General features: G+C 41.2%; 1 protein-coding gene across 3 annotated transcripts in view; it reads right to left on the bottom strand.

Moving 5' to 3' along the window:
* Positions 1 to 17019, bottom strand: part of GNE (glucosamine (UDP-N-acetyl)-2-epimerase/N-acetylmannosamine kinase) — a 59006-nt gene that overhangs the window by 28280 nt on the left and 13707 nt on the right. For 2 of the 3 annotated variants that reach the window (XR_011465122.1, XM_070375656.1), the window contains exon 2: positions 4639 to 4841. Coding sequence is in view for 2 of the 3 variants with exons in the window: in XM_070375656.1 (XP_070231757.1) it covers positions 4639 to 4841 (203 nt within the window). In the remaining variant the exon portion in view is untranslated. Of the gene's footprint in view, positions 1 to 4638; positions 4842 to 13212; positions 13394 to 17019 lie in introns of those variants that run through there. The other variant, XM_070375657.1, reaches the window with a different exon arrangement.

The raw sequence follows: 17019 nt of genomic DNA, 5'->3' as shown, positions 1-17019 counted from the left end.
TAGTTTGTCAGTTTCTTGCAAAACTAAACATACTTTTTTACAAGGAGCAATCATGCTCCTTGATCTACCTAAAGGAGCTGAAAACTTACATTACACAAAAATCTACAAAAATATGCTTTATTCATAATTGCCAATACTTGGAAGCAATCAAAATATCCTTCAGTAAGAAAATGCAGAAATAAACTATCATACATCCACACAATGCAATATTATTCAGCACTGAAAAGAAATGACTATCAAGCTATGAAAATACATAAAAGAAACTCAAAAGCATATTACTAAACGAAAGAAGAGGCTACATAATATAGGATATTCAAACAATATGACATTCTGGAAAAGGCAAAAAATCTATGGAAATGGTAAAAAGATCAGTTACTGCCAGGAAACAGGTTGGGGGAGAGGAAGGGGTGAATGGGTAGAGGAGATGATTTGGGAGGCAGTGAACAGTGAAATGAGCACTGAAGAATTGATGCTTTTGAACTGTGGTGTTGGAGAAGACTCTTGAGAGTCCCTTGGACTGCAAGGAAATAAGTCCTGAATATTCACTGGAAGGACGGATGCTGAAGCTGAAACTCCAATACTTTGGCTAGGTGATGCAAAGAACTGACTCATTTGAAAAGACCCTGATGCTGGGAAAGATTGAAGGCAGGAGAAGGGGATGACAGAGGATGAGATGGTTGGACAGTATCACCGACTCAACGGATATGAGTTTGAGTAAACTCTGGAAACTGGTGATGGACAAGGAGGCCTGGCATGCTGTAGTCCATGGGGTCACAAAGAGTTGGACACAACTGGTTGACTGAACTGAACAGTGAAATGACTCTGTGATACTATAACGGTAGATACGTATCAATATACATTTGTCCAAACCCATAGAACTTACACCACCAATTCGAACCAATTAAACTATGACTTTGAGTAATAATGATGTGTCAGTGGAGGTGCATCGTTTGAACAATATGTACCAATGAGGTATGGTAGGGGATGCCAACAGTGGGGGGTGTTATGCATGTATAGAGGAAGAGAGGTATATGGGTAACTTCTGTACCTCCTGCTCAGTTTTGCCGCAGGACTTAACACTATTCTAAAAACTAAAATCTATTTTTTAAAGGCATTCTTTCTTTTATATATACGCATGTATTTTACCATTTGTAGTTACTCCTTCCTGTAGATCTAAGTTCCCAACAGGTATCATTTCTCTTCAGTTTCAAGCATCTGCCTTAGCATTTTTAGCAGCACATACCTGCTAGTGATAATTTGCTTAGCTTTTCTTGAAAATATCTTTACTTCAACTTTATTTTTAAAAGGTACTTTCACTGGATGAAAAAACTCTGTGTTAGCAGAGGTTTTTTCCCCTTTTCTGAGCACATTAAAGATGTTCCATTGTCTTCTGGCCTCCACTGTCAGTGAGTTAATTATTCTTATCATTAGTTCCCCTGTAAGAAATGTAATTTTTGGTCTTGTTGCTTTCAAGATTTTCTTGTCTTCGGCAAACTGACTAAGCTATGTCTACATGTAGTTTTCTTTGTATTTATCTATTAAGGGTTGTTGACCTTTCTGTATATGTACATCAATGTTGGGTTTTTCTGGGGTTGTTTTTTTACCAAATTTGGAAAGCTCTGGCAGGTATGTCTTCTAAGATTGCAACACAGCTTTAATTCTGAGACTGTCCTACCTACAGAATGTTCATACCTAACCATCTGAATCAGGAACCATAATCAAAATCCCTTTGAAATAAAGCACAAAACTAGAAATCAATTATAAGAAAAGAGGAGAAAAAATGATTTCATGGATACTAAACGACATGCTACTACAAAAAGGTGGGGGGGTAAGTGAGAAAATCAAAACAATTAAAAAATACCTTGAGACAAATGACAATGAAAACACAACTATACAAAAATCTATGGGATGCAGCAAAAGTAGTTCTTAGAGGAAAGTTCATAGCAATACAGGTCTTCCTCAAAAAAACAAGAAAAAGCTCAAATAAACAACCTAACCTACCACCTAAAATAATTAGAAAAAGAACAAACAAAACCTAAAGTCAGCAGAATGAAGGAAATAAAATATAAATTTATCAGAGAGGAAATAAAATAGAGATTTAAAAAAACAATTGAAAAAAAAATCAGTAAAACCAAGAGTTGATTCTTTGAAAGGGCAAACAAAACTGACAAATCTTTAGCCAGGCTCACCAAAAAGAAAGACAGAACTCAAATTTTTGAAAAATTAGAAATATAAAAGGAGAAATCTCAACTAATACCACAAAATACAAAAACCCCTAAGAGAATACTATGAACAATTATACGCCAACAAATTTGACACTCAGAAGAAATGTGCAAATTTCTAGAAACATACAAAACATAGAGCCCACCAAAATTGAATCAAGAAGAAATAGGTAATTCAGGGAATTTCTGGGCAGTCCAGTGGTTAGAACTTGGTGCTTTCACTGCTGAGGGTCAGGATTCAATCCCTAGTCAGGGAACTAAGATCCCATAAGCCCACATGGTGTGGTCAAATTAATAAATGAAATGGAATATGGCACAGATGAACCTATCTACAAAAACCAGACTCACAAACAGAATAGACTTGTGGTTGCCAGGGCGATCAGGGAAGGCAGAGGGATGGACTGGAAGGCTGGGGTTAGTAAATGCAAACTATTACATTTAGAATGGATAAACAAGATCCTACTGTATATATAGCACAGGGAACAATATCCAATTTCCTGGGATAATGGAAAAGAATACAAAAAAGAATGTATATGTGCATATAACTGAGTCACTTTGCTATATAGCAGAAATTAGCACAACATTGTAATCAACTATACTTCAAAAAACAAAAAAAAAACCTATAACACCAATCTGAAAAAAAAAATGTGCTGAATAAATGAACCAATGAATTCCTAAGGAGTCTGTTATTCATTTGAATTTTTTTGCCCAATTCTTAAGAGTATAAAAATGATGTTTTTTTTTAAAAATTCAACTAGCTGAGGTAGAAAGGTAGCTAACTGCTTCTGTTGATTTAACGTCTTCTTTTTTCCCTATAGTTTTTATTTACGTATTATTTTTTGGTGTGCTGGGTCTTCGTTGCTGCGTGGGCTTTCCTCTAGCTGCAGCGCTCAGGCTTCTCTCACTGTGGTGGCTTCTCCTGTTGTGGAGCGTGGGCTCTAGGGCACTTGGGCTTCAGTAGTTGCAGTTCCCTGGCTCTAAGCACAGGCTCAAGAGTTGTGGCACAAAGGCTTAGCTGCTCCATGGCATGTGGGATCTTCCCTGACCAGGGATCAAACCCACATCTCCTGCAGTGGCAGGTGAATTCTTTACCACTTAGCCACCAGGGAAGCCCTAATGTCTTCTTAAATAGTATAATCGCATGGTTTAAAACTCAGTATACAAAGGGTTATAAGTGAAAAGGCTACTTCTCACTTTTGTTTTCCAGTTATCCAGTGCTTCTCCCCATGAGCAACCAGTTTCTTGTGCGAGAATGCACTACAGACAAGTATTTCCAGTACCAGTCAAGTTTCCATTTTGACAGTCTCACCTGACAAACACTACCTTCCCCCTTAATTACTGTGGCAGGCAGGTAAGAGACCTACCGCCATCTCTTTGAAAGCCTCTCCCCTACCAGTCTTCTGCCAAACTTTTCTCAAAGAAGTAAAAGAACACACTTAGATTTTTACCTCAGTTTGTAACTAAAATTTCTCTTCTACTTTGTCCAATTTCTGTTCAACAATGTAAGAACACTCAAGCGGATTTTCTTAGATAGCCAAAATTCATTTCACATTTTAAAAATCTATGAACTTTTAAGCTATCCATAAGTTTCTTCTCTAGTCTTTAAAAGTGTTTTCTTATAGCAAATTGCCAAATTTGTTTTTGGAAGCAGGTTTTTGTTTTTGCTGTCATTATCTTATTGTTAAAGGACAGTCTGAAAAAGACAATTTTACCTTAACACAAGCTTCTTTCATATTGTATTTTTTACCTTCTTCAGAGGCTGCATTAATGTTTTCATGCCACAAGGGTGCACTAAAGCCACTTTATTATTAACACATAACAAAATCAATGTTCATCTTTGGTATATACATTCTTTCTGCTCCCTGAAAGATTTCCCAAGTTTCATCTTTCATATTTAGACTGTGATCAATAACAAACCTAATGTCATCAAAATAAGTATCAATGGTAATGGTAATTCTACTTTATCTTATAGATTAGATTTTTAAAATCCTATTCAGTATCTACTACTTTATACAGTTTTTTCATGTAGGATTAGCATTAGAACTCACAAAACAGATTATATAAAATCACATTATAGTCACACAATATACATTTATAAATGGCATTTCTGAATGTAGTAGCAAATAATAGTAATAATAATGGCTATAATTTACTAGCATCTAATAGGCAGCATCCCTGTATAGACATTTTATGTCACTATCTCCATTCTTCACAGTAACCTGCAATACAAGTTCCTACTGTTTTATAACTGAGGAACCTGAAGCTCAGAAGTGCTAGGCAACTCCTCCAAGGCCACCTAAAAACTAAGTGGTAGAACTGGCGTTTGAAGCTGGGTCCACATGGCTCCAGGACCCAAGTTCTCAGTAGTACACCATGTTGCGATGAAGAATACCATAAGAAAATGCTTTCATCTTACCCATAGTCATCTATCAGGTGAGAGCCAAGTACCACCACGTCAAGTTCAAAGAACTCAGGTTCCATTTTAATGCCAAACATGATGGGGGCAAGTTTAGAATAATCAGCACGGTTACAAGTAGCAACACAAACCCGAAGCTTCCGGTTATTCTCTTTCTTCTCCATGATTTGTTTTCTTTTTGAGAGGTTCTGAAAATAGAGTTCCTGAAGTTGCAAAAATAAAAATTAATATCCTGTGATAAACCATAATGGAAGAGAATATGAAAAGAACATATGTATGTATAACTGAATCACTTTGCTGTACAACAGTAATTAACATATTGTTCAACTGTACTTCAATAATAAGACATTACAGAGACAAAAAGTTTATTTATAATCAGAATGATAGATCCAAGATATAAACATAAAATTTTGCAGTCTTAAATCTTTAACCATCATTAAGTATAGTGATAAAGGGAGGGACTTTTAAACCTGAACCATTTCTTCAAAAGAATACCCAATGGCAGCCCCCAAAGTATGTTTCATGACCAGAATCTATCATCCCAATGTAGAAAAGTTGGGAAGAATGTTTAGATATTTTGAAAGACAAGTAGTCCCCAGCATTGCAGATGTGCATAGTTCTGCTATCAATCCAGTCTTTGTTAAGTGCTCCCAGTCCAGATGATCCATTAACAAATGATGTAGCGGAGCAGTGGAAGACCAACGAAGCCCAAGCCATAGAAACAGCTGAAGCATGGACTAGGCTGTATGCCACAGATAATACTTAAATCCACTGATCATCAAGTATGCATCACTTCCGCTGTTCTGCCAAGACTTCTTCCTTTTTTGTTTACATTTAATGGACACAGTCTTAGAAATATTACAGAATAAAAGCCCAGACACTGCCAGTCCTTTGCTGATTAAATGCACATTAGCAAATCTATGTCTTGTCCTCATTCACTGTTGTAAATTAGCATGAGCAGAGGCTAGAAGTATCATCTGGATTGTGGTGAAACGTTTAAAAGCAATAGCCTCTTTCTGCTTTTATTCATTTTCCCCATCATGGTTTAAGTATAAAGCTCCTGGAGAAGGAAATGGCAACCCACTCTAGCATTCCTGCCTGGAAGTCCCACGGACAGAGGAGCCTGGTGGACTACAGTCCACGGGGTAGGAAGAGTCAAACACAACTTGGTGACTGAACCACCACCACTGTGAATGAAGGTAGTTGTCAGGATTAGTTGCAGGGTGTGACTGTTTCTCTCTCTCTCTTTTTTTTTTTTTTTTGTTGAGGGAAAGATAGTTTTGTTTTAATTTTATGGGCTCCTTTCCCCCCTTTTATGGTAATCTAATTGCACTGGTTAAAAGCAACTAATCAGTTCTTTAGAATATGGTCTGTAATCAAGTCTAACTTTATTTAGACGCTATAGCTGGACAAGCTTGATTGAACCAAAATGGGAACATTAAACAAACTCACTAATAACACTGTGACTTAGCTGTCAAGTGTAGAATTCTCCCTTTAAGCAAAAGCTTGTGACCATTTTGTATGGTTTGTCTGGAAAGAGTAACAAATCATCTCTCATTTAAAAGGCAAGCAAACATCAGCTCTTTATTATTAATTAAAAATCACTTGCCATTCCTCACAATCAATCCCAACATACCAGACTAAAGCAAAAGTTTGGTTGAGAGCCACTGATTTAGTTCAACTTCCCCACTTGCAGAAAGAGAAAGACAAGCCTTGGGGGAGGAAATTACTTCCCCAAGATTCAAGAGCACATCCTATAACAAATGAGTTACTCACTCTAACACTACACACAAAGCACTGTGATTAGTGCTGAGGAAAAGATGAGTAAGACGAAATAAAACCCCCTATCTTCAAGGCCTCATTCACATCCCTAGCCAGTGCCTACAAAGTTGACAACTCCAAATGCCTACCAGCTATCTCCTTCCCCATAGGCACCTCAAAGTCACTGTCCCAGATGGAACTCATTTTCTTTTCCAAACCTGTTCCTCCTTCCTTATTCTCTAACTCCGTTATGAAATCCCGTTCATCCAAATGCCTTGACATGCTTGTCTTCTCTGTTCCTCACCCAGTACTTCCTCAGCCCTGTCAATTCTACCTTCTGAATATCTTTCAAATCTATCTCCTCTCCATCCCCACCCACCAGGACATCTCCTAGTCCAATACCTGACCTCGGGTCAGAACAATTCTAATAGCTGTCAAAGTGGATTGTTGTTTAGTCTAAGTTGTGTCCGACTCTTTTGTGACCCCATGGACTGTAGTCTGCCAGGCTCCTCTGCCCCTGGGATTCTCCAGGCAAGAATACTGGAGTGGGTTGCCATGTCCTCCTTCAGGGCATCTTCCAGACCCAGGGAATCAAACCCGTGTCTCTCGTGTCTCCTGCATTGGCAGGCGAGTTCTTTACCACTAGGGCCATCTGGGAAGCCCCTCAAAGTGGATTACCTGTCTCTGGTCTTGCCCTGACTCCCACAAACTTTCAGGGTGATCTCTCCAAGTTTGTAAACCTGATCACATTGCTAAACATATATCACCTATGGATAAATTCCAAATTGCAGATCTGGACCTAGTCCACTCTTCCAACCATTATAATTACCCTTACTCTGAGCCAAAGCCATGCTGAAGTGCATGTAGTTCAACCAGTGGGTCTTCATATTTCTGTGCCTTTTTTAGATGCACGTTCCTCTGCCTAAAACTTCCTTTCCCTCTTGCCTGGATTCTTCCGCAACCTTTAAAATCAGTCTGAGCATCACCTCTTCTGGAAAGCCTTCACATAAACCTCAATTCCTCCCTGCTCCACCCCTTTTCATCGCTGCCTCCCTCTGAGCACTGTGGCCTACCATACACATATATTGTTGTTGTTTAGTTGCTAAGTCATGTGCAACTCTTTGTGACCACATGGACTATAGCCCTCCAGGCTCCTCTGTCCATGGGATTTCCCCTGCAAGAATATTGGAGTGGGCTGCCATTTCCTTTTCCAGGCAATCACCTCAACCCAGGGATCAAACCCGAGACTCCTGCTTGGCAGGTGGATTCTTTACCACTGAGCCACCTACTACTGCTCAACTCCTCTGCCCCCCTATCCCCCACCATCCTGTACTCTCAGTTCAAAAAGTAAAAACCAGGGACAAGGTGTAAGAGTTATGTTTCATGGAGTTTTTAAAACTTCCTTATATCAATGTAAAGTTTAACTTCATGGACTAATCTCAATGCTTAGGTCTCAGGAAGTGTATCAACATTTAGAATTTGTGATCAGGAATCCAGAGAAGCTTGAGTAAGGGTGCCAATAAAAGGGGAGCTGCCTTTTCAATCAAGGTAGACCCAAACTCAGTGGAAATACTGCCAGTAACCTTCTGCTGTTGATACCTCATCTCTCTTATGCTGGAACTTCTATAATCACACAAACTGCCCATCATTAGGCCCACTCAGAATTTATAATCTCCAGTAAGAACTAATTCCACCCAATGGAAAGCATTTATAAGATAGTGTAATGAACATTCTGTCAAGAGAGTTGTATTTGTAAGGTCTAAGCATTAGCTATGGCTCAGAAGGTAAAGAATCTGCCTACAATGAAGGAGACCAGGCTTCAATGCCTGAGCAGGGAAGATCCTCTGGAGAAGGGAATGGCTACCCACTCCAGTTTTCTTGCCTGAAGAATCCCATGGACAGAGGAGCCTGGTGGGCTACAGTCCATGGGGTCACAAAGAGTCAGACACAACTGAGCGACTAACACTTTCACATTTTCTTTTCCCACAAGCACTACCTAACCAAAGAGACAAAGATATTTTTCCAAAACCAGCTGGCCTAAGTGTTCTTGTACATAAATCTTCTTCCACTCATTAAATTTGAGCTGAATAAATTGCTGGTGATATTTAATTTGCTAGATGAGGCAAAGCAAATGGATTTTTTTACCAACCAAATGGTTGGTAAATTTGTATTTATTTTAGAATAGTAAACTTTCTATCTGGCAATTCTAAAATGCTTAGTGCTTATCAGATAATTCAAAGGTTATTCTACCAAAAGTGAAAGTAGCCATATTACACAAACTATGAAAAAAATACAATAATGTTACTAAGACCAAAAGTTTTTTAAAGAAAAAAGCTAAATCTTTTTTTTTTTTTTTTGAAGTGTAATAATGGTAAAAATCCTTTTTTTAAGGGGAGAATTATTTTTAAAAAATAATTTTAATTTAACTAACTTTTGATTAGATAGTACATTCACACAGTTTAAAACTGAAAAGGCACAAGAGGCTCTAAAAGTCTTCTCATCTGTGTCCTCAGACGTGGAGTTCTCCCTGGGTGCTTAGAGTTGCTAGTTACTTATCCATCCTCCTACAGATAAACTATATATACAAAAAATACACATATATTTCTTCACATATATAAATACAAATATATTTTATAAATATACAGAGAGTGTATTAGGCAATTAGCAATATATTCTACAAATTGTTGTCACATACCTTGCTTTTTAATTGTTCTTAATTACATTTCTGAATCAAGTGGTAAAATGGGAAACTTTAAAGACATTGTTGTTGTAGTTTTTTAGTCACTAAGTCATGTCCAACTCTTTGGTGACTCCTATGGACTATAGCCGCCAGGCTCCTCTGTCCACAGGATTTCCCAGGCAAGAACACTGGAGTGGGTTGCCATTTCCTTCTCCAAGGAATCTTCCTGACCCAGGGATCAAACTCACATCTCCTGTATCGGCAAAGGGATTCTTTAACCACTGAGCCACCAGGGAAGCCCTTAAAGGCATTCAGTCCAGTTCAATTCAGTTGCTCAGTCGTGTCCAACTCTTTGCCACCCCATGAACCGCAGCACGCCAAGCCTCCCTGTCCACCACCAACTCCTGGAGTTCACCCAAACTCACGTCCATCGAGTCGGTGATGCCATCCAGCCATCTCATCCTCTGTCATCCCCTTCTCCTCCTGCCCCCAACCCCTCCCAGCATCAGAGTCTTTTCCAATGAGTCAACTCTTCACATCAGGTGGCCAAAGTATTGGAATTTCAGCTTTATCATCGGTCCTTCCAAAGAACACCCAGGACTGATCTCCTTTAGAATGGACTGGTTGAATCTCCTTGCAGTCCAAGGGACTCTCAACAGTCTTCTCCAACACCACAATTCAAAAGCATCAATTCTTTGGCGCTCAGCTTTCTTCACAGTCCAACTCTCACATCCATACATGACTACTGGAAAAACCATAGCCTTGACTAGACAGACCTTTGTTGGCAAAGCAATGTCTCTGCTTTTGAATATGCTATCTAGGTTGGTCATAACTTTCCTTCCAAGGAGTAAGCATCTTTTAATTTCATGGCTGCAATTACCATCTGCAGTGATTTTGGAGCCCCAAAAAATAAAGTCTGACACTGTTTCCACTGTTTCCTCATCTATTTCCCATGAAGTGATGGGACCAGATGCCATGATCTTAGTTTTCTGAATGTTGAGCTTTAAGCCTACTTTTTCAGTCTCTTCTTTCACTTTGATCAAGAGGCTATTTAGTTCCCCTTTACTTTCTGCCATAAGGGTGGTATCATATGTATATCTGAGGTTATTGATATTTCTCCCATCAATCTTGATTCCAGCTTGTGCTTCTTCCAGCCCAGCGTTTCTCATGATGTACTCTGCATAAGTTAAATAAGCAGGGTGACAATATACAGCCTTGATGTACTCCTTTTCCTATTTGGAACCAGTCTGTTGTTCCATGTCCAGTTCTAACTGTTGCTTCCTGACCTGCATATAGGTTTCTCAAGAGGCAGATCAGAGAGATAAAATCTAAAAGTGCAAGTCTGGGCTTCCCTGTGGCTCAATCATAAAGGATCTGCCTGATCATGCAGGAGATGAGTGTTTGATCCCTGGTCTGGGAAGATCCCACATGCTGCAGAGCAACTAAGCCTATGGACCACAACTATGGAACCTGTGCTCTAGAACCTGGGAACTGCAACTACAGAGCCCACATGCCACAAACACTGAGGCCCACATCCCACAGAGCCAGTGCTCCACAAGAAGAGAAGCCACCACAATGAGAAGCCTGCACACCCCAAGTGGACAGTAGCCCCCACTCTCCACACCTAGAGAAAAGCCTGCACAGCAATGGAGATCCAGCACAGCCAAAATAAATAAATAAAATTATATTTTTTATAGTGAAATTTTGAAAATTGCTGGCCATCAACTTTTCAAATATATGTAGGGTTATGAGAGCCCTGAAAGTAAAAGTGTCACAAACGTTTATTGAGAACTGACTCTGTGCAGAGCAACGGAAAGCAGAGATGTGGAGCTGAGGAAGATCTCACCTCTGGTTTTTAGGAACTTAGAATCTAGTACATGCCACCAAGCCACATTAATAGATCACCTTCCCAACAGAAGCACTAGGAACAAAAGTAACAAATTTTCTTTCACTGCCCAGTATAATTATTATTTGTTCTGGATAAAATGGAATGTCTAAGGATCCATTTTTACACCAAGAACTGTGATCAGAGTCTCCACGACCAGTATGAAATGAATAAATGTGACATAATGGACTTAAACTATACCAGGAGTTTTTAAGTTGCATAAAGTGCAATGTAAAACAAGATAAAACTTTTTATTTACACAGTGGACTCTCAGAGAGTAATGAAAACAAATGGACTACATTGAAATGTGTCAATATTAATAAACATCTAAAATATAATGTTAGATGACAACAGTATATTCTAAAAAGATACAATAGGGCACCATCTAAAAATATGTAAAACATTACTATATGTTGTTTACTGATCTATAGTAAAATTATACAGCAACTCAAGAAAGTAGTTACCTCTGAAGGAGGAGGGAAGGGAAAGGAAAAGAGGGCTTAGAGGGTTTCTGTTGTCTATGTAAACATTTTTTTAAAAATCGTTTAAGTAGAGATCTGAAACAAACATGGTAACATATTAATATGTATTAAATCTTGAGGATTGGTGGAGGGTGTCATGTTGTCTTCTGTCCTTTTCAGCATATATAAAATATTGTATGGAAAACGAGAAATCTTTTAAATGAACAATGAAGATGCACTGTCCACAGTCCTTAAAGCCTAAAGCTCAGAAAGCAGATAGACTGGATATTTACATTCATTTCACTCAATTCCATGAGAGTAACCAGAGCTACTAAAACATAGATACTGGTATGAAAATAAGACTTCACCTCAAACTCACTGGCAATCTGAGAAACCTACATTCTCTCAAGACTATTATAAATACTGACAAAAAGGTGAGTGACCCTTTCCAGGCAAATAAATACTGTGGTCCCGTTTAACTATCGAAAAAGACACTTGGCTCAAGCAGTTTCTGAGCAGAAGCGAAATGAAAGTTGCTCAGTTGAGTAACTTTGCAACTATAGTCCATGGAATTCTCCAGGCCAGTAATCCTGGAGTGGGTAGCCTTTCCCTTCTCCAGGGGATCTTCCCAACCCAGGGATCGAACCCAGATCTCCCATATTGCAGGCAGATTCTTTACCAGCTGAGCCACAAGGGAAGCCCTTCTGAGCAGAGGAAACCATCAAAGTAAACAATTGCCAAGCACATGTTAAGAACTTTACAAGCATTAACTCACTTCATCCTCACAGCCCTATCTTATTATGTCCTGTTTTACAAATGGACATACCTCAGTGAAAACCAATTTACCTGCCCCAAATCATAGCTAATAACTGCCAAAACCAAACACCATATCAGCGCTCAAGATAGTCCTCATATCCAGTGTTTGCCTGTCCATTTCATAAGCACTCATGAGTGCAAACCTTCCTGCCAGGCACCGCGTGAGTCAAGGGCACATATGATGAGTCCCTCTCTTCCCTCAGTGCAGACCGGATGACGCTCACAAGAATCAGGAGAGGTCTATCTTGAAGTGGTCTGAAATTCAGAACTATCTTGAGCTATGCTAGGGTGTGACTCCTTCCAGAGCTTCCACAGTCGACTCGAACAGTTATCTCTAAATGCCAAGCTGTACCCTACGCCTCTTCTCCATCAGGATTAAAAAAAAAAAAAAAAACTTTCGTGCTCTAACAATTTTACAAGTGTGCTGGGGCGCGCGGTGGGGGGTGGGGGGTGGGGATAGTGAAATAAATGCATATCAAGCTTCCAAGGAAGCTCAGACTCAGAGTACAGTCAGGGTTAGGCACAGACCTTCAAGATCATCTTTCGTCCGACACTTTACATCCCAGGGCCACTCATCTTTACGGAGCTCCCTGCCTTCTCCTGCACATCTCCGTGAGCAGCTGCTCGCCGTCTTTCAGGATAGCCGGAGGAACAGAGTGCAGCCGGCCTTCCTCTGAGACCCCGAGCCCCACTCCGGGGTTACTCACCCGGGGTCCGCACTCAAAACTGCTGCACCAGCCAACAGCTGAGCCCACAACTGGACTAAGGAGCGGGCCTGGCGTGCAGGCCCACGGGAGATAGCGAGGCCCGGGCCTGGGGCGGACCTACGGCGTGATGAGGTGCGGAGCCGCCGGCCGGGGATCTGAGGCCTCCGGATGGAGGCCGAAAGAGGAAGGCCCTGGGGCCCGACAGGTGGCGTTCCCTGAGCCCGCGTCCCCTCCCCCGAGTCCCTGGCGGCACGCAGGTCTCACCAGTAGCGGGTCCGCTGTTTCTCCCGCGTCGCCGCCGCCAGACCTCGCGGGTGAGAACTGAGGGCCGAGCTGGAACGCAGGCCGGCGCGAGACAGCCCCTTCGGCTTCCGCCACTCTGCACCGAGAGCGATGACTCGCCTCTACCCGCTCCTGGCGCACCCCGCGCGCCCTGCACGCCCACCCGAGCGCCAAATCGGCCGACGCGCCCTACGTCAGCGGCGAGGAATTCTGCGATTGGCTGAGCGAGGACGACGGGCCGGGGCGGCGCCTTCCGTGGACGTGGCGTAGCCCCCAGGCGACAGCTCTTGTTCTCAGTCGGTGTTCCCGCCCCTGGACAGCTTCTCCGCCTGTCAAGTGAAAGTTCGGAACCCGAGCGCCTCACGGGTAGTTGTTTTGGCCTTGAGCCCTAGAGGCAATGTCTCAGGCCTTCTCACGCAGTCATTTCACAGGCAGGACCAAAACAATACGGTCGTGTGGCGGTCCACCCAGAGCCGTCTCCCGAGTGAAGCTGTGCCCCTCCAGAACCGCGTCTACTAGAAGGATCTGTGGATGCTGATGACCAGGGCAAGGCGGAGACCTGCTGATCCTTATGATGCGCGGAACCCCCAGGCCGTCCTGCCCCAGAGACTTACAGAGAGGAACATAGAGGTGGCAGAGAAAGTGGCGGGAAAGGGCTCACACAGCTCCTGATGAACACTTTCTAATGATTGTTTCAAACTCCTTAGTCACCACTGACAAGCTTTGAGTTGGTGATACAGTATATTAAAATATTTTTACATCTAGTAAATAATTTACCACAAGTGAAACTAAACAGCTTAATGATTCATTGTCAGTTCTTGCTAAAGTGAATTTCAAGCCCAATAAACTTTTGCACTTAATTTATTTCAGTTAATGATGCTCTAATTTACAGAATATATGTGAACCGTTAGTTCCCCTGCAGCTAGCTTGATGTCACCAAGAGGTCACATCAGCCACAAAAGGACAGATATTAGGGGATTTCCTTCCTGCAAGGAAGTACCAGCAGATTTCTTTTTTAAATATCACTTTTGCTATTCTGTGGAAAATGGACTGGTTGAAAGTTGAGAATTGTGGTAGTGAAAAAAAAAATCTCTGAAAGGATACACACACACACATATACACACAAAACCCATACCACTAATTGCATTTGGCAGAGCTGGGAAGAGATAGACTTTTCACTGAATTTATTTTTATAATATCTTTTGTATTGTGTAGTATATACACGCATTCCATATTAAAGAAAAGAAAATTGATGGTAAAAAAAAATGGTGGCAGTGAAACTCGATTGAAGTGGTTGGATATGATATTTAGTTTGGAAGTAGAATTGATGAAACTTAATTATGAATTAGGTATGAAAGGACGGGGCTTCCCAGGTGGCTCAGTGGTAAAGAACCCGCCTGCCAATGTAGGAGACGTAAGAGACATGGTTCGATCCCTGGGAAGATCCCCTGAAGAAGGGCGTGGCAACCCACTCCAGTATTCTTGCCTGAAAAATTCCATGGACAGAGGAGCCTGGCGAGCAACAGTCCATAGGGTCACAAAGAGTTGGACATGACTGAAGTGACTTAGTACACATGCAAGGATGACAGAGAGAACGAAGGTTGACTTCCAGATGTCTGGTATTGGTAATTGGGTGATTGGTGCCATTTACCAAGATGAAAAGCTGGGGGAGTAGTCAGGTTTAGGGATTTAAAAGTAAAGGTGTAATTTGTGATGTGTTAGATTTGAGATGCCTACGAGACAGCCACATGAAACTATTATAAAGGCAATAAGATATATGAATCTAGGGCTTCCCTGGTGGCTCAGTGGTAAAGAATCTGCCTGCCAATGCAGGATACACAAGTTCGATCCCTGGTCCAAGAAGATCTCACATGCCAAGGAGCAGCTAAGCCCAAGTACCACAATTATTGAGCTTGTGCTGTAGAGCCCGGGAGTTGCAAATACTGAAACTCATGTGCACCTAGATCCCATGCTCCACGAGAGAAACCACCACAATGAGAAGCCCCCACTCTCTGCAACTGGAGAAAAGCCTGCACAGCAACGAATACCTAGCACAGCCAAAAATAAATTATATATACAAAAGAGATATGAATCTGAACACACAGATTCACTGGACTCTAGATGAACTCTACTGCTACTATAACAAATTACACAAAACTTAGTAGCTTAAAAATATAATTATATTATCTTCCAATCTGGAGGTTAGAAGTCTGAAATGGGTTTTTGAGGGGCTAAAATAAAAGAAGCAGGATAGATATCATCATCACAAGAAAAAAATTTATAACTATGTGTCATGATCAGTGTTAACTAGATTTATCATGGTGATCATTTCACAAGATCCTTGTGTTTTACACCTGAACCTAATGTAAAGTTATATGTCAAATATACCTCAATTTAAAAAAAAAAAGGGTATCAGTAGCTTTGTCTTCCTTAGGCTGCAGGGAAGAATCTGTATCTTTGCCTTTTCCAATTCTAGAGGCTTCCTTCAGACTTCCCTGGTGGGGCTCAGTGGTAAAGAATTCACCTGCCAATGCACAAGACATGGGTTCAATCCCTGGGTTGGGAAGATCCCCTGGAGAAGGAAAAGGCAACCCTCTCCATTATTCTTGCCTGGGAAATTCCATGGACAGAGGACCCTGGCGGGCTACAATCCATGGGGGTCGAAAAAGAGTTGAACAGAACTTAGCGACTAAACAACAACAGCCTAACAGAAGGCAAAGACCTAACAGAAGCAGAAGAGATTAAGAAGAGGTGGCAAAAATACACAGAAGAGCTGTACGAAAAGGTCTTAATGACCAGGATAACCATGATAGTGTGATCACTCACCTAGAGCCAGATATCCTGGAGTATGAAATCAAGTGGGCCTTGCTGCTGTTGCAGCTAAGTCACTTCAGTCGTGTCTGACTCTGTGTGACCCCATAGACGGCAGCCCACCAGGCTCCGCCTTAGGAGGCATTAATACGAACAAAGCTAGTGGAGGAGATGGAATTCCAGCTGAGCTATTTCAGATCCTAAAAGATGATGTTATTAAAGTGCTGCAGTCAATATGCCAGCAAATTTGGAAAACTCAGCAATGGGCACAGGATTGGAAAAGGTCAGTTTTTATTCCAGTCCCAAATAAGGGCAATGCCAAAGAATGTTCAAACCACTGCACAACTGCGCTTATTTCACATGCTAGCAAGGTAATGCTTAAATCCTTCAAGCTAGGCTTTGACAGCACATGAACTGAGAACTTCCAGTTGTACAAGCTGGATTTAGAAAAGGCAGAGGAACCAGAGATCAAATTGCCAACATTTGTTGGATCATTAAAGAAATAAAGGAATTCCAGAAAAACATCTACTTCTGCTTCATTGACTACGCTAAAGCCCTTGACTGTGTGGATCACAACAAACTGTGGAAAATTCTTCAAGAGATGGGAATACCAGACCACCTTATCTGTCTCCTGAGAAACCTGTATGCAGATCAAGAAGCAAGTTAGAACCAGACATGGAAAAACGGACTGGTTCAAAGTTGGGAAAGGAGTACACCAGGGTTGTATATTGTCACCCTGTTTATTTAACATATGCAGAGTACATCATGAGAAATGATGGGCTCAAGCTGGAATTAAGATTGCTGGGAGAAATATCAAGAACCTCAGATATGCAGATAGTAGTAGATAGTACGCAAGTAGTACCATCCTAATGGCAGAAAGCGGAAGAGGAACTGAAGGGCCTCTTGATGCTTAAAACTCAGCGTTCAAAAACTAAGATCATTGTTGCATCCAGTCCTATCACTTCATGGCAAAAAGAT

This window comes from Bos mutus, chromosome 8, assembly GCF_027580195.1.
Source record: "Bos mutus isolate GX-2022 chromosome 8, NWIPB_WYAK_1.1, whole genome shotgun sequence".
NCBI classification, from domain to species: domain Eukaryota; kingdom Metazoa; phylum Chordata; class Mammalia; order Artiodactyla; family Bovidae; genus Bos; species Bos mutus.
This window is presented reverse-complemented; position numbering and strand designations above follow the sequence as displayed.